The sequence below is a fragment of the Equus przewalskii genome, chromosome 21 (assembly GCF_037783145.1).
Source record: "Equus przewalskii isolate Varuska chromosome 21, EquPr2, whole genome shotgun sequence".
NCBI lineage: Eukaryota > Metazoa > Chordata > Mammalia > Perissodactyla > Equidae > Equus > Equus przewalskii.
In genome coordinates this window covers 15004533-15026793 of record NC_091851.1, presented here as the reverse complement: position 1 = coordinate 15026793, position 22261 = coordinate 15004533, and the positions used below count along the sequence as shown (strand labels likewise).

At 38.3% G+C, this 22261-nt stretch overlaps 1 protein-coding gene across 3 annotated transcripts in view; it reads left to right on the top strand.

Moving 5' to 3' along the window:
* Positions 1 to 22261, top strand: part of PLCB1 (phospholipase C beta 1) — a 665042-nt gene that overhangs the window by 418426 nt on the left and 224355 nt on the right. For all 3 annotated transcript variants that reach the window (XM_070587880.1, XM_070587881.1, XM_070587882.1), the window contains exon 4: positions 11319 to 11456. In XM_070587880.1, the coding sequence (XP_070443981.1) occupies positions 11319 to 11456 (138 nt within the window). The remainder of the gene's footprint in view (positions 1 to 11318; positions 11457 to 22261) is intronic.

Sequence of the window (22261 nt, the reverse complement as noted above, 5' to 3'; positions counted from 1 at the left end):
TACCACAAGAGGCAACCTATTCATGGTTCAATGCAATCCATTTTTTTGTGCTTAACTGTTGAAATTACCCAACAATGCTAGGAAATCACTAGATTGAAATGACACTGTTAACCAATCCTCAAATATCTTCTAAACTATATTTCACAAAAAGGTATTATGTGGGACTCATTAAAGAAAAAAAGGAAAGTATATGCATCCTCTTACTCTCATTTCATATACTGCTCTGTCTTGAAAACCTAAGACAGTGATTGCCGTAAATTAATCATAAAGGAAATATTTGAATGAATTAATTAGAGAACTGAAGAAGTCAGGTAATTTGAGTTAGTCCTTGACAATAGGATGATTTGAGTTCTCTTGATACAAAACTGGGTGCCATTACAATTCATCCCAACACACTTCATGCATTAAATGTTGTCTTCTTAGGATGCTGTAAAACATTTGATTCCCCACATTTCAAAGGATTTACAAAATCCCCTATGGAAAACTTTGGTAAGGGAGGGAAAAGATGACTGAGAAAAGAGGGAAGGAGGGGAAAAGGTGGAAAGAGGGTAAATGACATTTGAGAATGAAGGTAAAAACAATTGCCTAAAAATTAATTCATGGGGCCAGCCAATGGTGTAACAGTTAAGTTCGTGCACTCCACTTTGGCTGCCTGGGGTTCACCAGTTTGGATCTTGGGCGAGGACCTACGCACCCACTCATCAAGCCGTGCTGTGGCAGGGGTTCCACATATAACGTAGAGGAAGATGGGCACAGATGTTAGCTCAGGGGCAATCTTCCTCAGCAAAAAGAGGAGGATTGGCAGCAGATGTTAGCTCAGGGCTGATCTTCCTAAAAAGAAAAAATTAATTTGTGCAGGCCAACAAATAAAATGCAATGAAATGACTAATAATGTCATGCAAACACTTATTGTGTTTTTGTATAATTTTTGTAATATTAAGAGAGCTTCAGACTCAATGAATTCCCTTTTCATTCCTGTTTAGAATTGTACTAACAATTTCGGTGGTAGTGTTACGGCATGGAGATATTATTAACCTACCTGATCTAATGGATTAGACACATTCATATAACTTTCAAGGTAATTTTTTCTCGTTGAGGTCTTAGAGATGACAACTTTGGTCTTCGTGTATAATGCTGGATTATTTTGATGGATGGATAGCAAGGAATTTTAAAAGACAGTTTCTTACTTTCAAAGAGAAGCACACACATAAAAAGACATATTTAAGACAGGGCTTATTTAGATGCTATTAGTTATTCTTTATAAAAGTAGACGTCAGAACTTCTCCAGACTTTGAATTATAAAGAGCTTTCTATGCCTAGGTTTCTGAAGATATAATACATTATTGATCTTTATGCATTATGGAATATAGTCAACGCATGTTTATCTAGAGCAATGGTAAAGAAAGACATATAAATAAAACAAGGAGATAAATCTGAAAATCAAAAAAATTTAATCTTGAATATTTTTAGAGCCTTTCACATACACATATCTATATTTAGACATTTACAAATAAATTATCCATTTACTTCAAATTCTTTCAATTAGCTATAGTGAATTGACAGGAAAATTTCTCTCCTTTAAACTCCTACAACTCTATAATTTTAATAAGAAAAAGATAAATAACAGCTAAGAATTATTTCACTGCTATTTTGCATGTCATACTTAAGTTAATTCTGTCAGTCACCACAAAAATATATTAATTCTTTCTGTACTTTTGTACATATGACACAGCACAGTTTAATTTTAATCATCATTCTAATGCTTTAACATGAGCAGGCATTGTTATTATCTTCCACATTGTGTGGAAACTAAGCTGAAGCTCAGAGAAAACAACTTGCTTAATTCTCAAACCTAGTTAAATGCAGGAGCCAGAAACATAAAAGTTCTAGAAATGTCTTGTCCTTTAGCGCTCTTTAAATGATGCTTCCCATGAAAGAGGGAATTAAAGAAAATATAAAATTAAAATACATATGTTTAGAATATAGTCAGCCAAATATACACAAGCCATATATACATAAATGTAAATATAGATATATATTTTGCTTGTCACAAAGTAAATATATATATAGTAAGATGTTCTGGTGCCTATAAGAGATTAAATTATTCAGTAGATACCCTCATATTGTCTTTCATTTTCAAGCTATTGATTTATTTTTTAAGTACTCACAACTTATGTGCTGTCCCAAGTACTTAATGTATAATTATGCATTTATTCTCTTGACAAACCTTTGGAGAGGACATTACTGTTATCCTCATTCCATAGATGAAGAAACTGAGGCATAGAAGGGTTAAAAAAGCTTCACAAAGTCACTTTTAATTGGCAGAGCCAAAACGCAGTCAGACAGACAGGACACAGTTTCTACTGTCTCCTGGCAATTGTCAAACGCCCGTAGCAGACGCGTGGATTTTACGGAAACTGCAAAGGGAGCATTGTTTGTGTTTGTCATTATTGAGGAATTCTTGGGCTTCCTTTTTTGATATGTTTGATTTTAAATTATGTTCTGAGGTTCCAGAAGCCTCTTTGTGACCATTTAACTGTATCAAAGTGCCATGGAAGGAGGCAGACACCACTACAAAATAGGAATAAAATATCTCACCAACAAAAAACTCACCGACCAGGGAGAAGTTAGTAAATGTATCTGCATTCTTTTAACAAACAGACCTCATTATTGTTCTCAAACTTGGGCACAGCGATATTGAAACATGCCTAGAAGCACCGACCCCCCTGAAAGTTGAAGGGAAATGTAATGCATTTCACCCTGTCTGTGGGGGATTTTAAACAGGAAGAAACATAGGATGTCTAATTGCCTGTTTTGCACACACCACTATGCCTGCAGGCATGTGGATTTTTATGTACTGGAGTGGTAATGGTTGTGCATATGAATTTTGCTGGCGGTCAGGTGGTTGTATGAGTCAAAGAAGGCTGGGTGATAGTTTGAAACATGAGTGACAAGCTGTCTATACTGGAGAATTTTTGTTTGACAAATATTGGGAGATGATGAGAAGAAAGCTAACTACTTTTTTAATTGACTTTTTTTTAACTGCTGTGTATTTCGTGCACTTTGCCTTTCAGTAAGGATGATTGCACATATGATGATTAAACTTGACCATTTAGCTTCTGTTCTTTCCTAGGAAGGCAAGCGGTGCCATTAGACCACATTTCTTTCCAATTTTAATTTCACATTTGGATTATTTTATATTTTAATGAACTGCCTAAAATACTGCTAGAGGAGATGACTTGGATGGCTGCTGATTTATTTAAGTTTATGCTGCCAATTGAACTATTTGCACTATTTTTGTATAAATTCCATCAAATTGGATATGCTTTGTAATGCAATGTGATGTGGAGATGGCTTAGGTTTTATAATCAGTTGTACTTGGAGTCAAAGCTCCCTTCCTCCTATTTATAAAACTGAACAAATTACTTTACCTCCCTAAACCTCAGAGTTCTCATTTGCAAATTGGGGAAAAAACATAGCTACCTCTCAGTGTTTGTTTGCAGATTAAATGGAGGGGAAAATATAGAACAGCTAGGATGGTGCTTGACAAATACTTACTAATTAGAAGAACTTATTGTATTTATATTTATTATTTTCATAGAGAACTGAGCAGTTAGGAATCTAAATCTGTTTATCACCCTGATGAAATTTCTTCAAATGTGGATTCTGTAGAATACATGAAGATTAATCAATATTGGGACAAAATGCTCTTATTTCTTACAGTCACTTCAACACCGTAACAGACATTTTTGATGCACTCATATTCTACTGGCACACCTCCAGAGGTGACCTACAGAGACTTCCCGTCTAGTCCTGAGACTGTATTCTGGTCATGGAAGTGCAAGGGCATGGCGTCCCAGGAGAGACTCTCCACCAATGACGGTGGGAGTTGACAGATCAATACTCCAGCTTCCAGGCTCCTTAGGGGACATTCTGAGGTGTGTTCTTCACGCTGTCTTGGAGTGGCCCTAGTTGGGCTGAGCCTCAGTTCCCCAAAGTGGTAAACTGCTCAGTAACACACTACTGATTGGCTTTCCTTCCTCCTTCTCTCACTTTCCCACTCCCTCATTGTGCTTTCTGTGATCACCTCCAAAATGACTGACTTTCCCTCCAATCTTTGACTCAGGTCAGCTTCTGGAGCATCAAGACCAACATCCTATAAGCCAAGCATGTGTATTGTGACCCAGGAACCTTACTCAGATAATGCAACTTCTTGAAATGGACAGCATTTGTCCAGCTCTGAAAGTGTCTTTCCCTTGGACATCTCCACATTCTGGCACTAACTTCTTCCCAGGAATCAGGACCCTTAATTTCAATCCCCTTTTTCTGCTTCTCCTGAGTGTCAGCCTGCCTGAATTCCTCCAGCACCCACTTCCCCTTTCCTTTCTTTCTGGCTTTTAAACTACATTAAACCACACCCTGAGCTTGTTCATGGAGAGGAGGAAAACCTGGAGCAGTTAAATTTTTAATTAACCACTAGAATACTATTTGGAGATTCTTCTTCTTCTCTGTGGCCATTCCCAACGATAACCAAATTTTTAGGTGCATGGACATGCCCATGCTCAAGAGAAATATTTTTCAAGACAGTTGCCTTCCATTTCTTTCAAACTATTCTTTTTTCTTTTAGGTTTGAATAGTGTGCTAGCTTTAGCTCAATCAACTCATGCCTGGCATCTTCAGACCACTTTATTTTGAATGGAGATGTATAGCCAGACCAACTAAATTCTATCCTCTCCACCAATAGAGTTCTTTACTTGTACAAAGAGGCTCCCCCTGAGTGGAGGGGTGACTGACCATACAAATTCATCACCACTCTATCCAAAACAATAGAAATACCTTGTTATGATAACACCACTGTGAGACAGGAAAGGCAATAGTCTACTAGTTCTTTTTTTTTCCTAGTATTTGCCCATAGTTGCTTTGCTTTGCCATAGTCAGTCTTTTCTCCCTTTGCTCCCTCCTTCTGAAGAAACAGCTGAAAAATATTCAAGCCCCCTCATCTATCACTTACAGAAAACAATGTATAAACAACGTCCTCCAAGTCTTCCCCTCTGTGTAGGAGACATTCACGGCGCCGTGTTTCAGAGTCATAGTCCGTGCAAACGGGTAGTGTTTTATCTGAAAAACCTTGCTGGCTATGTGAGCTGCTTAAGCTACTTGTGCACCCTGAAGAGGAGAAGGGCATTTCTCATCACATTCACAAAAAGGAGAGAGACACCTTTAAACTGAGAGGTGTGAAACTTAATATTGATTCCAAACGAACTTGTTAATCTATTTTTTATTTTTCGAGAGACAAATGTTCAATTCAAAGGATTGTTGGACAACCATCCTGGACATAAGTTTATATCTTTCCTTTACAATAAAATTTGAATGAAGCAGAAATTTTGCTCTGCTTTCAAAGAGGTGGCTTTATCCCTGCAAAGTGCGTGCTTAGGAATGTTATTTAAATGTAACAAGGAATCCATCTGTTTAATTTCCAGTTGTTGTACTGACTGTTAATGGAAAGATTTTCATCCACCTGATCCTTTATAAAAATGATGGATTAAAGTTACATTTATATAACTGTAATTCAGATTGAGAAGGTTGCATCACTGCTGGGAATAAAAGTAATGTACAAATTGTTCAATAAGCCTAAAATCCAGAAAAGATCTATTTCATGGGGATGAAAAAATTAGTAAAGTTATATCTTCTGTACCAAAAATGAAATCTAAAGGTCTTGAAAAGTTGTTTTATTTTGTGGATATCTGACATACAAATAATAAAGCTTTTCTTAAAAGTCACATTAAGGAATGAAGGTTGAAACTGGCATTTAACTATTTTAAAAATCATCCTTTAGCTTGTGTTTATTCCTCCTACTAATTTCTAATATTTTGAATGATATAATTACAGTAACACATTCAGTAAGGGAGTCCTTGTGTCTCAGGTGTGGAACAGTCTTTTCTTTCTTCAGTGGCCCAATACCTGGAAATAGGAATTATGAACTTGAGCAACTTGACTTTCTTTGCAATAGGCATGAAGTAATTTAATCACAAATCCGGGATAATTGAGAGAAAATGGGCTTATTTAATCAGACAATCTCTATTTTGTAACTCCTATGGGAAGACAGACTTAACTTTAAGAGTGCAGTAAATTATAGCTGCCAGGATTCTTCGTTGGTCTGGTTCATTCCACCTGTGCAGACGTACCTAGGATATTCTCTGGGGAAAGCAGGCCTTGAGTGACAGCTTAGTGAAAATATGAAATTCCAAGTTCACTTCACCTCTTATTTCTTTCTGAGCTTGGTTCTTTAGTGTTCTCCAACAGAGAAATTGAACATTTTTACAGAGTTTTAGAGGTAGCTTGTTTTCTTTGTAAAAATTTTAAGGAATTTACATCAATTGCAGGGACGAAGGAATGTGTTTAAGTCTGATGGTAACATGAGTAGGTAAATCTTTCTCTGAAAACTTATCAAGAGATTCAATCAATGAGAAAAGTGCAGATGTAAAATTCCTTAGCAGAATAGGTTTTGGGGAGAGGCTGGTTTTAGTGCAAATTATCTATAGGTTTCTGTTATTGTTACTATTTTGATTTTGTTTGTTTTTGAAATGCAGCCACTCATATCCCCAGACCTGAGAGGTATGTACCCAGTGACAACCATTCTTTTAACCGTCTCTTTACCTTAAATTCCTTCCACCTATAAGGTTCTCCAAACACGTGGTATCTTTGCTGTTGATCCTTCCAGGTAGTAACCTGGTCTGCCTGTCTGCTGAGGGGCTTCTTTGCTGAAAACAGCTGAGGGCAACTTTTGGTGGTTGAAAGGACAAATATCTTTTTCAGCATACCCCTCACATATCAATATGCTCAATAAAGATGAATGAGTTTTGAAGCCACCATGTCATCTTGGGATGTTGTGTTTAAAATGAAAAACTTAGAGGTGCAAAGAAAAGTGAAGTCATGTCCTAGGAGAGAGAATTCTAACATATCCAAGTTTGGTGTTGATAAAAATGCAACAGATGAAGAACAGGTATGGTTTGAAAGACAAATAAAATGATTAATGGTGGAAAAGAAAGTTTAAAACTGAGTATGATCCATCACCAAAAAAAGACGTAAGTAAGGAACTTTCTTGTTACATACTTTAAATGATTTCTCTGTTTACTTCCAGAATTGAATAATTTTACAATATTGTGGTTTCTGTTGAAAAAATATTTCTCAAATATAACTGCTCCTCCAGTTCATGCTCAATCATCTTTTCTTAATTATTTATTGTACAAATGTTATCTCAGATGGAGAGAAACATATAATAATGAATCCTCAAATACCTACCCCTCAGGTTAATCCTCATCTTCGTCATTTTGCCAGCCTCCTTTATTCTCCCTATTCCAGACGTTGCCTCTAAATAACTTCATTACAAATTTCTAATTGCATAAAAGCCAATAGGTTTTTAAAATATATATAAACAACTATGGGACCAGCCCCGTGGCATAGTGGTTAAGTCAGTGGCCTGGGTTTGTAGGTTTAGGTCCCGGGCACCAATCTACACCACTTGTCAAGCCATGCTGTGGTGGCAACACACATATAAAATAGAGGAACACTGGCACAGGAGTTAGCTCAGAGCAAATCTTTCTCACCAACAAAAAAAAAAGGTGCCAGCCCGGTTGCATAATGGTTGAGATCATGCACTCCCACGCACTCCATTTCAGTGGACCAGCGTTCACAGTTCGGATCCTGAGCATGAACCTACACACCACTTGTCCAGCCATGCTTTCCTGGCGTTCCACATATAAAATAGAGGAAGAGTGACACAGATTTTAGCTCAGGGCCAATCTTCCTCAAGCACAAAGAGGAAGATTGGCAGCGGATGTTAGCTCAGAGACAATCATTCTCACCAAAAACCCCACAAAAAAACACTTTTACAGAGATGCCACAAAGAGTTGGTCATCTTTCTTATAAATTCCTGTTGACTACTCCTAACAATATTGTTAGGACCAGAGGGAATCCCAGAAACCCTTTTTCCAGAATTATTTTCTATCCTGGGGACCTCCTCCAAGTGCTCACGACTTTCCTTGAATTCCTGTATCTCAAGGAAACTCCCTGACCCCCACACCTGGTCCCTGCAGTTCTGTGAGGAGGCACCCTAATCAATTGAGTACTGAAGAGGTGGGCAAAATTGTTCTGAATGGACATGAGAATTAGGCAGTAAAGTAGTATAGACCGAATAGAACACGCTTGGGAGAGAAAAAAGCCAGAAAGTGAGTTGTGTGGCTCTCACTGGAAGGAAAGAAAGGGTCCAAAGTATGGAGCTCATTCACTCCCAAATATTGTCCCATTAAATGTGGAAGTAAAGATACTGTCAGCACTGGTTTAAAGCTTGTGATTTCTAATTACAAGTTTCAGGTAGTTTCTGAGAATTATATTTCTCTTTCAAGTTAAAAATAATTTTTAAGTCTTGATCAAATATATTTTCTCTTCTAACCTTGCCTCAAGGGTGTTCAAAAACTGTGATGCAATTAATCATTTCACATGACGGCTGGTATCATTCTTTAATTAGCCTTCACAAAAAGTCCATTCTTCCTGAACATTCTCCTTTAATCTTTCATTAATGCTAGAATGCTAAAATTCCCCCTGTTTTACTATTGTTGTTTATTTAATAGAATTTTTACTGTATACCTCTCCTTTTCTGGGTCATACAAATTGATGTTTTTCGATAGCATCTGATCTTTCTAGGAGTCCTGATGTACTTGATAAGCTCTCGACTTGCTAGTTGAGTTGAGGTTTCAGTTATATTGGGCACAGCTTTGAAATGGGATTTTCTCTCTTCATAACTTACCTGAAAATGTTCTTCATGCAGCCAAACAGAGGAGAAAGTTCTACTAACTAAAAAGAGAATTAATGTCACCAAGTCAAATAAGTCAGCTTGAAAGGCTCTGTTTGTTTTCTTTCTTGGGTTTTTGAAGTCCACTTTTTCTTTGTAAGGATGCTGTGTATAAAAACCTCAGAAGGGAGATCAAAATAACCAGTCTAAGTAATCAAGCCCTGTTGGCCCAGCATTTAGCTAAATAAATAAGAATGCAAGTCTTTTCTTTGCTCAGAAGCTGGCTGCAAATTTGCTAAGTGATTGATTTGATGCTAATTTTCTGCATGGACCTCTCATTTCCTTCAAGGCCTGTTCTAGGAGAGAAAAATAAACTCAGCCAAGCTGACTGAGCCCTGTTGTAGTTTTACTTTGAATTCAGAAAGTTTGGAAACCTCCTTTACCCAGAAGGACTATATCTCCAAGGGATCATCACTTATGCTGTCCCAAAGGATGCATCTTGCTCTGAAAAGGCTGCAGAAGTTCTTTCTGTCCAAATCTCAGTGCTTTTTGAGGATAGAATTGAAATCAACATAATCATGGCAGGTGCCGCCATTTTGCTCACTCTACCAGCCTCTCTCTTTACATCAGTACTCAGTGTTGGAGAAGGTCCATGCTGTGACCTTCAGCCATGATTCTGCCCCAGCCCTAAATGGCATTGTTGTGTTTGATTCTACCAGAACCACTTTATTCATCTTAACATGTCCATGAATTGAGGAGAGGGATGAGATTTTGCATTTCAATATGTGATTCATCGGATGTTTGGAGGAAATAAAGGGAAAATTGGAGCACATAAAAATGTGTCACTGGCTTCTTCAAGGCAAATGAAAACAGGATTGAAACAAAAAAACAACCCACTAACTGGGAAAAAATATTTGCAAGTCACATATCTGACAAAGGCTTAATATCCTTAATATACAAAGAACTCTCGCAACTCAACCACAAAACATCAAACAACCCAATCAAAAAATGGGCTGGAGACATGAACAGACATTTCTCCAAAGAAGATATACTGATGGCCAATAGGCACATGAAAAGATGCTCATCATCGCTGATCATCAGGGAAATGCAAATCAAAACTACACTAAGATATCACCTTACACCCGTTAGAATGACAAAAATATCTAAAACTAATAGCAACAAATGTTGGAGAGGTTGCAGAGAAAAAGGAACCCTCATACACTGCTGGTGGGAATGCAAACTGGTGCAGCCACTATGGAAAACAGTATGGAGATTCCTCAGAAAACTAAAAATAGAACTACCATACGATCCAGCCATCCCACTACTGGGTATTTATCCAAAGGGCCTGAAGTCAGCAATCCCAAAAGTCCTGTGCACCCCGTTGTTTATTGCAGCACTGTTTACAATAGCCAAGACGTAGAAGCAACCTAAGTGCCCATCAACAGACGAATGGATAAAGAAGATGTGGTACATATATACAATGGAATACTACTCAGCTGCAAAACAGAACAAAATCATTCCATTTGCAATAACATGGATGGACCTTGAGAGAATTATGTTAAGTGAAATAAGCCAGCGAGAGAAAGATAATCTGTGTATGTCTCCACTCATATGAGGAATTTAAAACTATGGACCAAGAACAGTTTAGTGGATACCAGGGGAAAGGTGGGGTGGGGGGTGGGCACAAAGGGTGAAGTGGTGCACCTACAACACGAATGACAAACATTAATGTACAACTGAAATTTCACAAGATTGTAACCTATCAATAACTCAATAAAAAATAAATAAAAAAAAATGTGTCACTGAATGACAGTATGACAGAAAGAGCTCTAGACTGAGGACCGTAAGTCTTCTTTTTTCACCTTTATTGAGATATAATTTACATATAACGTTGTGTAAGTTTAAGTGTACAGTGATTTGATCTATTTATATATTGCAATATGATTACCACCATAGCGTTAGCTAACACATTCATCATATTACGTAACTACCGTTTCTTTTTTGTGATGAGAACATTTAAGATCTACTGTCTTAGCATCTTTCAAGTATATAATACAGCGTTATTAAGTATAATCACCAAGCTATGTATTAGATTGCCGGAACTTACTCGTCTTATATCTGGAAGTTTGTACTCTTTGACCAACATGTCCACATCTCCCCCACTCTCCAGCCCCTGGTAACTACCACTCTACTCTTTGTTTCTATGAGTTCAGCTTTTTAAAATTCCTCATATAAGTGATATCACGTGGTATTTAGCTTTCTCTGTCTGACTTATTTCTTTTAGCATAATACCATGAGGACCGTAAGTCTTGAGCCAGAAATTCTCCCTCCACAATCTTTGGGCAAGTTACTTGACCTCTCTGGGCCATCGTGGGGTGAGGGACTTCAAGTCACACCATTTTCTAGTAAGAATAAAAGGCAACTTGGCAACTTTGCTTTGAAGGCATTCTAGCTCTAATTCTTTTGAAATGATGCTACTGTGTTGGACTCTATTTAAGACTAACTTTTTTCTGCATTTATTATCCAGGACCCCAAGTTGCGTGAACTTTTGGATGTGGGAAACATCGGGCGCCTGGAACATCGCATGATAACGGTGGTATATGGGCCTGACTTAGTTAACATCTCCCATTTGAACCTCGTGGCTTTCCAAGAAGAAGTGGCCAAGGTAGGATGGGTAGAAACTTTTGAAGCTTGTCACCTTGATCTGAATCCTTATGGTAGTGAACTGATGCCTGTGAAAGACTTTGAGTTTTTGTCGTATTTAACATGTGTTGAAATTCCATCTAAAAATAATTTATCTGCCAAGTAGAAGTGCAATTCAAACATTTCCAAATAATGGCATCTACTTAGAATTATGGAGATTTTTCATTAAGAGTAACACATTTGGTATAATTTCTTTGCAAGAGAAAATATAAATAAAACCACATTCCATTTCACCTAAACATCTTATCCCAGCTCATTCTCTCTTAGCCTTACCTCATGCCACTTCCAATCCTATCTCCTTTCCAACATCTCCTTGAGGGCAGACATCTTCAATACCTTTTTAACTTCTTTTACTTTGCACAGCACCTTGCCCATGACCATGCACATAGTAGTTGCTCAATTAATATGAGAAAGAATGAAAAAAATAACATTTTTAAATAAAAATTTTAAATAATATAAATAATATTTATCCAGCTATGGACTAAAAAGGTGAATTAGACATGGCCTCTGCATTAAGAAGTTGCTAATTTACCAAGATAATGGGTCTTTCAGATGCATACAGAAGTAACTAAAATACAGGCAAGATAGATCAAATAAGACGCTGTGACCTTCTGGGAATCTTGGGCTCAAGTTTGATGCTTTCTCTAAAAATGTCCAATGAACTGAACATATTGAAAGAAGAGCCTTTTTTTCCCCCATGTTTATAGTTTTTAGGATACTAGTGACAATATTTTCCCTTCATACAATTTCCTTCAAGAGTTACATATGAATCTAAGAATACTTCGAAATCTGCATGTCATATCTGTGTCCTTATAGAACTTCTTATGTCATGGATCACACCTACAAGGTCGTGTCCGGCCAGTGTTCTGTATAAATCCATAATTTTTAACCCTCAGTGCTCTGACAGTTTTCTGAGCTACGCCAGATGTACTGCCCTGGCCGCTAATTCACTAGTGGTTATGGCAGAGGTTTATTTCCAACATTTACATAACATTGACTTCAGTTCTTGTAATGGAATGAATGAAATGCCCACCAATTTTAACCTTCTGAGGTCTTCAGAAACTGCTCTTCAAGACTGTGTTACAAACCTCATCTATTTTATCTCTTTAAGAAGCAAGTCACCCATTTGTTTCTGTAGGATGATTTACACTCGGAGAGACTTCAGTTCAGTGAAACATTGTGTGACAACATCGTACTTGCCTTGCAATAGTTCTTATTCTGGTATCCTGTTGGTAATCTATTGAGTTGTACTGAATTCATTTCTCAGTAAATGGATGGATGGATGGTTGGATGGATGGATGAATATGGATAAACAGCTACTAAATATTTGCAAAATATATTTAAAATCTCTTCCCCCCAGATGCAACCATATTTTATTTAAAAAATAACCAATTCATGAGATTCATTAACTCTCAATTAAAAACATTCAATAAATGTCAGTGACTTTCAGGGAGGCTTTTACTAAGAGTGAACATAGATTTTCTATTACAAACCAGTTTGCACATCGTTTATTGCATTAAACCTTTGTGCAGTTATGTTTAAAACATATTCAATTTCCTCCTCTCTGTGGGCTCCTACTCACTAATTTTCTTTGGGGATTCTGATTTCTGAGCCCTGTAATATTGCCCATCAGGACTGCATCTCTAGACATTTTTCCAGCAGCTGCTTAATGTTTCTGGTACAATTAATGAATCTACAGAGTATCTTTTGCCTTCCCTGGCTGTAATATTCTGTAGGGTATTTTTCCCCCACTGAAATTGCTGGACTGGAAGGCTAAGATTTGCAAACACTATTTTACTCTGAAAACTTGCTTTCCATTCTTCTAATTGTCAGTCTTGTCTCATAACATCACACCTTCTATTTAATCTCCAAGGCCAATGTACATGCCCCCTTGTGTAGTGCCAGCAGCAAAGGAGACAGCTTCTCTCCTTATGTAGAATCTCTGACAAAAACCTGAGCTTCTTTGGAAGTTGAATGTCTCCAGAAAAGAATTGTTTACAAAGGGATTCTGGCTCATTCATTCATTCAACACACAATTGTCAGGTGCGTTCTCCATGCCAGCCACAATTCCAGAGTTAGAGATACCGCATTCTAGAATGCCGAGAACCAACAATCTGGAGGACATAGACAAGTTATGATTATGAAGTAAAAGTATTGTAGGTCAAATGGAGATCTGTGTGGAATAATAAAGCAGGAGGAGAGTGTGAAGGTGGAAGAAGGGGATTCTTTCTTTATGGGGTGCCCAGAGAAGGCAAACATCTGAAAGAAGTTGCTCAATTGCAACAATATCATAGGTTTCTGAGAAGTCTGTTAGATGAATTAAAACTTTGAATCAGAACCAGGACTTAAACTTTCCTAAATATATCATTCCAGATTTGCATGCTTTCTTTCTTATGTAAATCACTTGACATTGAATTTCTTATTTATTCTTTAAGACAAGTGACTCTAAAAAATGGACTGGAGAGAAAACTGCATCTTTCAATTTTTCCCTGTGTAGTTGGACTAAAAACATGGTAACTCTTGCAATTAAACAATAATCATGCTTTTTGATATGCAGCATGATTTGCCAACCCCTCTCTAGCCTAGAGATCAGCTTTTGCTGCTCCCTCAAGGGGCACCTCCCTTTAACGTACCTGGAAATAGTTGATTTGTTTCACATTTTCTCTCTAAGTCACACACTTGTCCATGATTCTCTTGCTCCCCTGGGGACCATGGACACATCCGTGTTTGCCACCTCCTGGGACTCCTAGCCTTCAGTCTCCCTCCCTAGGATGCCCTGACTTCTCCTCGGAGCCACAGAGAGGAGGTGAATATCACTATACTCTCTTTACTATCCTACACTTAATTCCCAACAGTCTTCCACTCACAGCTATATGACTTGTGGCAAAGTTGGAGATATCAGCAAAGGAAACTAGCAAAGGCAACAGAAGTTGATTTCTTGTCTTATGATGAAGACTTTTGAAGGACTTTGGCTTTTATTGTGAGGGAGATGGAAGCCATTGAAGGATTCTGAACAGAGGATGGACGTGATCTGTCTAACCCTTGAGTTAATAATGGACTGCATGGTGGAAGCAATAATGGAAGCAGGGAGACCAGTTAGGAAACTACTGAAATATTTTAAGTGAGTTGCTAGTGACTTGGTCAAGGTGGAGCTGAGTAGGAGATGAGAAGGAGTCTGAATATATGTATCTACATATTTAAAGGAAGAATCAATAGCATATGCTTATGAATTGTATATTGTATGTGAGAGAAAGAGAAGAATCAAGGATGATGTTAGACTTTTGACCTAAGAGACAGGAAGGATGGATATACCACTTACTTCATAGGGAAAATTTAAAATAGAGCGTGTTTGTGCATATATAGCAAGGGTTCGGTGTTGATTTTGTTCAGTTTGAGATTATTATTAGACACTCAAGTGGATATGTTGAGTAGGCAGTTGGATATATGAGCCTGGAGGTGAGTGCCCAATATAATACATTAATTTAGAAGTCATCATGTTATAGATAGTATTTAATGCGACTGGATAAGATCAGCCAGGAATTAACTATAGATAGAGAAGATGTCTAGGATCTGAGTGATACTCCAACATGAACAGATTGGGGAGATAAGAAAGAATCAGAAAAAGGAGACTGAGAGGGAGTAGTCAGTGAGGTGGCAGTGAGGCAAGTGTGTGCCCTTGAAAGTCAGGTGAAGAAAGTGGTTCAAGGAGGAGAGAGTGATCAACAGGGTCAAATGCTGCTCTTAGTCAAGTAACAGGAAGACCAAGAATTGGCCATTGAACTTAAAGAAGTCATTAGGGACCTTGATTAGAGCAACTTCAGTGGAGTGGTAGAGTCAAAAGCATATTGGAGTGGCCTCTGGGGAATATTGGCGGAGACAAATTAAGAAGCCAAAAGAGACTGCTGTTTTGAGAAATTTTGATGTGAAAGGCAGCAGAGAAGTGAGCAGACTGCTGGAATGGGGAAGTGAGATGAAGAGATGGTTTTTAAGATGAGAGAAACAACAACGTATATGTATGCTGGTGGGAATGATCCTGAAGAGGGAAAACAATGTGCTGATGTAGGAGAGTAGGAGAATTGCTAGAGCATGTCCTTGAGTAGGCGAGAGCAGTAGGATCTGGTGCAAGACCCAGTAAACTAGATCCTGGGGGCCAAGTCTGGCCCACGACCTGTTTTTACAAACAAAGTTTTATTGGAACACAGCCATACCCATTTATTTATATATTGTCTATGACTACTTTCACTAGACAGAGTTGAGTAGTGACATAGACCATATGGAGTAATGACATAGACCATATGGACCACAAAGCCTAAAACATTTACTGTCTGGTCCTTTATGAAAAACTTTGTTGACCCTGTTCTAGTTCACAAATAGAAGGGCTCGGCTCAGACACAGCAAGGGCATTTTGTGTATAAGAGGATGAGAAGTGGAGTACATCAGTAGAGATGCTGGTAAGTGGTACATATGATGGAGGGAGTTCTAGGTTTCTGATTGTCTCTGTTTTCTCAGTGACAAAGGAGATAAGTCAGTAGCTGATAATAAAGACTATTTGAGTCCTCAAGCCCTTTTCAGCACCAGTTGGTGAATTTTACTTAAAATCTGACTGGTGTGGTTAACATTTACTGCAAAAGACAGATCATTTACATGAATCCAAAAAACAGTGTCATTTTGAGCAAATGAACCAGTTTATCAGATCAATGCAAATTTTTCCATTGGTCAAGGAGTCTGAAGATAAAAGCACTCTCTTTTTCCTGCCCCATTCTACCTACTCTTTCCAATATTCTGTTTTTATTTGAGGTGGGGGGCTACATAGAAAGAGACTTCTAGTTGTGTGTATTAGTTCTTGCCATCATGCAGTCTAAACAGCATTGTGTAGGTTGGAAAACAGATTGCTCTGCGTCAGGGGCAGGGGTTCACAGGATTGCCATATGCTGGTCTTTACCTTCAGATCTCAAAGATCCAGTGTGTAACTGTTGGGAGACCACTCTTCACCTAGAGAATCTTGGCAAGGAATGTAATGTCTCATGATTAGCAAAGAGGAATCCCGCTATGCAAAGGAAACAAAGGTGAAGCCTTCCCTGTTTGGATTTAGAAAACTAAAACAATTTTCAGCATATCTTTCCTCTGGGTTCTGCTCCCTTTCCATGGCTGGGCGCCTGGAAGCTCATCCCCTCACCAATCCCGGCGACCTCCCAGCCCTGCTCTTTGTTCTATGAAATATACTAGCGAGATGACGTATCACCCTGAGTGACAGGATTTGAGATTCAGGCTCTGATATTCAATCCTAATTAGTTGGACACTCTCATAGGCCCCCTCGTGGGCACTGTATTGAACCATTACCCAGTCTGGCAAATTTCAGCCCAGATGTTGCTCCAGTATGTTAAGATGCAGTGGACAGAAACAGCAAGAATCTGGTGGGTTGAGATTGAGATGCCGAATGGCAGAGGCAGGCAGGGGAAATTTTGTCTTCACTTCTCTGTGCAAAGATTGACTGATGCCATTGTTTTCAGTCCTTACTTCTTTACACACTAAATTCTCTTAAACATTTAGAAATAGGAAAACAAAATAAAGAAATTCACTTTTCTCGTTCAGCAATGCTACTAGCAGGAACTCAGCCAGATTTTTTAAAACTTTTGATTGAAATATACACAGAAAAGTACTCAGATCATAACTGCATAACTGGTGGATTTTTGAAAGAAGAGCACACTCCTGTAAACAGTACCCAGATCAAGAAATAGCATCACCAACACTCCAGGTGTCTACCCTACTAACACATCCTTATTTTGACCTCTAACTTTATAGATTATAAATTAAAACTATAGATTATAGTTTTACCTGCTTTTAAAATTTCTGTAAATGGAATCATACAACGTGTTTTCTTTTTTGTCTGACTTCTCTTACTTACAATCATGCTTATAAAATTCTTGTGTATTTTGCATGGGGTTGTAATTTGTTCATTCTCTTTGTTAGGCAGTATGCCATAATTTATTTATCTGTTCTACAGTTGATAGACATCCAGGCAGTTTCTAGTTTAATGCTATTATAAATAGTGTTGCTATAAATGTATGCCTTTCTGTGAGGTATGTAATTGCTGGTCATAGATCTCCATATGTCCAGCTTTGATGGATACTGACAATTTCCTAAACTAGTTGAACCAGTTAGTTTTTCTAAATGTTAATTCACACATGCAAAACAATGTATAATAGAGGCTCTCTGTATGCTAAATTATTACATTTTGAAGTAGTTGTTGCAGAATAAATGAGCTCTTCAAAAATATGTTCCATAAATTGAACATCAGACTTGAGGGGCTATTTTAGATTTTTTAAGGGACTTCTGCCACCTCTGAAGCTATGAATGTCACAGAGAATCTAGTTTCACTCATTTTGAGAGTATGATATAGGATTTCCCGGAAGTGTTCTTTGACTTCATCCACATCAGTTGCTTGCCCACCATCCAAATAACTTGCTTGCTCTCTGATTTTCCTAACTAGCTCTCACATCTCTTTCCTCATTCCACTTCCCCCTGCCATCTTGTTCAAGTTCTTGACAGGTCTCATCTGTAGTCACCTCCTACCCCCTTTTCTAGAATCCTCTCTTTTGTCTCCAACTTTACAGGTCTATTTGCATAGGAATTATCTTAAAAGAAAAATCAAACTTGATCATGCTTAAAATCCTTTTCATTGCCAATTACTTACAAAATGAAGTTTCTTGTCCATTTCATTCATTCATTCATGTAGTGAACAAATATTTATTGAGGGTCTAGTATGTGCCAACCACCTCGCTGGACACTGGGGATTCATCGTGACCGAAGTAAACCTAGTCCCTGCCCTCAGGTGCTGATGACTCACCACTTGGATCCTTGCACCAGTCTGCTCCAGCAGATCCCGACTCACTGTGCTTCTTTCTGACTTTATAATTTTAATTTTAGTGCCTTAAGAATCGTGTGCTTTCCTAGACTGCCCTTCTCCATTTTGTCCACCAGAAGAATTTCCGAGCCTCAGTAGGGACTCAGCATAAATACAACTCATCTGTCTCCCCCTCCATCCCATAATGTCCATGAATAACTGATTGTTCCATGCTCTTTTCTTTGATGAACCACATGCATATTTTCTATTGCATTTATCTCACTGTAATTATCTGTCAGTGTGTCTGACACCCTACCCTGGATTTGTGAGCTGCTTAAAGTTAGAAACAATAGCTTAGTCATTTCTGTGTTCCCAAGATCTAGCTTAGTGCTTAGTGTGTAGTAGGTGCTCAATAAATGTGTGTTTGGGAAAAAAGAAAGGAAGAAAGCACAGAGGGAAGGACGGAGGAAGGGGCGTTTGACCCTTGAAAACAACTGATAGATCATAAAATATTCTAGAGTCATGAGGACTTGGGACATCAAGTACTCTAATCATCTCACTTTTTAGAGTTGAAGATGTTGAAGCCCTTTAGCTGGGTGCTCCAGGCCTCTTCTTCCCAGTATGGACCTCTCTCCACAGTTTGCCAAGATGCTCAGTAGGAGAACCGTGGTGGTACTAACTACAATGGCTCCCATCCTCTTAATCTTTCCAAACCCAACCTTGTTCCCACTCGAAGAGTCGTTGCCACCATCACCCTCCTGAACCCATCAGTCACCACACACTTTCTCAAGAAAAAGAAACATAGCTTCAATTAGCCAAATACTTGAGGGCTTCAGGCAAAGGAAATGAGAGAAGGTGCCATAGTCAGGGGGCTCTCTCTAAGAAAAAGAAATTATAATCTACAAAATGAAGTTGGAAAAGAGAAGAGAAAGAGGGACCTGGGAAGGGGCCTGCCACAGCCACCTCTGGCCGTTCCTGAAATAGAACTTGCTTCATCAAAAACTTTGGGAATTTTCTTAGATATTCTTCTAAGTTAATAGCATAGACATTTAAAATCTGACCTCAAGAGACATAACGTTCTCATATTTCTTTTTATTCTGAGAACATATACATTGAGATAAGAATTTTCATTCACTAACAGATATTCTCTGTAAAATGTTCAATTTTTCTGATTTCCTTTTTTAATTTAGAATCAATTTATGGTGAGTGAGCAATGACTATAAGTTTGACTTCTCTCTAAACAAAAATGATTAAGAAAAAGAAAAAAATGTACCATATATTGTTTTTGGCAATGTGTTTTGGGACATAACGGAAAACTGTGCATGACATCCCTGGGGGTAGAATATATATGCCAAAAAGATTGCTATTTACAGTTGTGAAAAGTTAGCCCTCTTGGTTATTGTGTTTTGTGAGATCTTCATTCACTGCCATTCTTGCCCTTCTCATTAACAAAATACGCCTATGTCATCTTAGGCCATTCCCCGACACAATCGTGTATAAGGGCCGAGATCTTACTATGTCAATACATTGCACTATTTGCCTTGGAATTTTACAGTTGTGGATATCTTTTGTTGGAAAATGAGATTCATCCCATATTCTGCGCTTGAGTTTTAGATGAGTGTGGGGCAGATAAAGGACACAAATCTTAAACTTTTAAATTGTGAAAATGTCACCCATCTGGAACATCCATATAAAAGTCTAAAAGTTCAGAAGTCAAATGAGGGACATTCATAATAAAAAGAGGAAAAAAGGCAATTTGGACTTGAATCTCTTCCTTACACCTAGATAAGAATCAGCAATTGCTATTCCGGTGATTGTGGAGGAAAATGCTCCCGCTCTCCATCTCCTGAATGTCTTTTCTGCATTCGTTAAATGAGAGCTTCTTTTGAGCCAGGCAGTGTTCAAGAATGCCACATAAAGAAATTAATGCCAAATCAAAAGGAAAATATATCCCTCAGGACACAGAAATGAACATGATTTCAGACTGTGGGCTACTGTTAGTGCGAGCCCACTTTTCCCCAGGAAGAGAAGACAGAAAACTGCATAAGCAGCAGTATCTCCCTTTCTTTCCATACATCTATAACCCAGAGACAAACTGCTCCCACCTTGTTCCTCTGCCTCCCTGTCTCCTGAACCTGGCAGCTGAGTATGCCCTGATTGTATTATCTGTGAGCCTCACCTTGAAGCAGGCACACGGTTTCAAACAAGTAAACAAATCAAGAAACATTCTTTTTTTGAAGGAAGAAGAGCTCTAAGGAAATTTGTCTTCCTGGTTTCTTTATTGGGGAAAAATACCTGACATGCTTTGAGAATGGCAGGTTGATCTGTTTCATCCACTGCCTTAATATCAGTTGTCATCTTTTTGCTCCCAGTGCATCAAATGCTCCCAGTGAATAAGCTGCCCATAAGAATAAAAAAAACTTTTTTGAAAACACTTTGTCAACAATTTTCCTAATAGTTATATAATAATATCCTTTCATTCATTCATTCAACAAATGTTTAATGGCCTCCTGTGTAACAGGCTGGGAATAAAATAAATAGACAAACATGATTGTCTTCATGATGCTTACTTAATGGTGGGGGGGTAGGTTGAAAATAAACAAAATAAATAAGATGTTGACAGGTGACAGGGAGAAATAAAGCAGGAAAGAGGGATGAAAATGCTGGAATATTTCAAGGGGCATATTTCCGTTTTAAATAATTTGGTCAGATAAGGTCACACTGAGATGATATTTGAGGAGAACCTTGAAGATGATGGAGTGAGTCAAGTGGTTATCATGGAGGAAAGCAGGCTCTGAGACAGGTGTGTACTCAGCATGTTGGTGAAATGGCAAGGAGCCAGTTTGGCTGGAAGGGAGTGATGATCAAGAAGGAGATTAGTGAGAGATGAGTCAGAGAGGTTAGAAGGAGGGGTGATGGGTGACCCAAATACTGGTAGATGGACACTGTAAGAATTTGGCTTTACTCCCAGTGACACGGGTAACTATCGCATCGTTTTGAGCAAGGGATTGATTTGGTGTGACATATTTTCACAGGACTGCCCTAGCTGCTCTGTTGAAAAGCCATAGTAGGAATGCAGAAGCAGAAATGAGAGACCAGGATGCCTGGGGTAGAGGTGGTGAGAAATGGTTGGATTCTGGATATATTTTGAATGTAAAGCCAAAAGATTTGATAATGATGAGATAACATGTCATGAGAGAAAGAGGGAGCGAGCTAAGGATGATTTCAGAGCTTTTCGGAATTGCATTTATTGAGATGGAGAACCAGTTAGGAAGGGAAAATAAGAAATTTGGTTTGGGACATAAAATTTAAAGTGGTATTAGCCCAGAAGAGCAGAATAGCACAGGTGTGACCTCTTATCTCTTTTGAGGTACTGTGAAAATGATGGTAAAGGAACATAAAACCAAATGATGAAAGAAATGAAATGAGATGGGTCACTAGGAGATGACATAATTTGATAAGTTTGCAGAAGAAGAAAATGGAGACAGGACAGTGCCTGATGAGACAGAGTAGAGAAATCCACAGTCTAGGGTACATGGAGATCTGCAGCCAAGGAAGTCACTGACCTGCTTAGAAGCAATTGAGAGATGCTCCAGACTTGTGTAATACCAGCCCAGCAGAACATGGACTAAGAATTAAGGGTGACAACTAGAGCAAGGAATTAAAGGAATATGGACGAAACTGTCAGCCTCTCCACTCCCTTCTGCTGCTCCACATGTAGAATAATTGATAACCAATTATTTCTCAGGTCAAAAAGCTGAGCATTTGTCTTTTATGGAATTGAACAAACTATTCAGAGAGAATTATAGTGGCTAGCACTGGAGTCAAGGATCCAGAGTAAAGCTCTTCTCAGTCTAGCATTTATGAATACCACACCATAGTGGCTGGCACCCATGTGCTTACTACCCAAAAGAGAAGTCTGC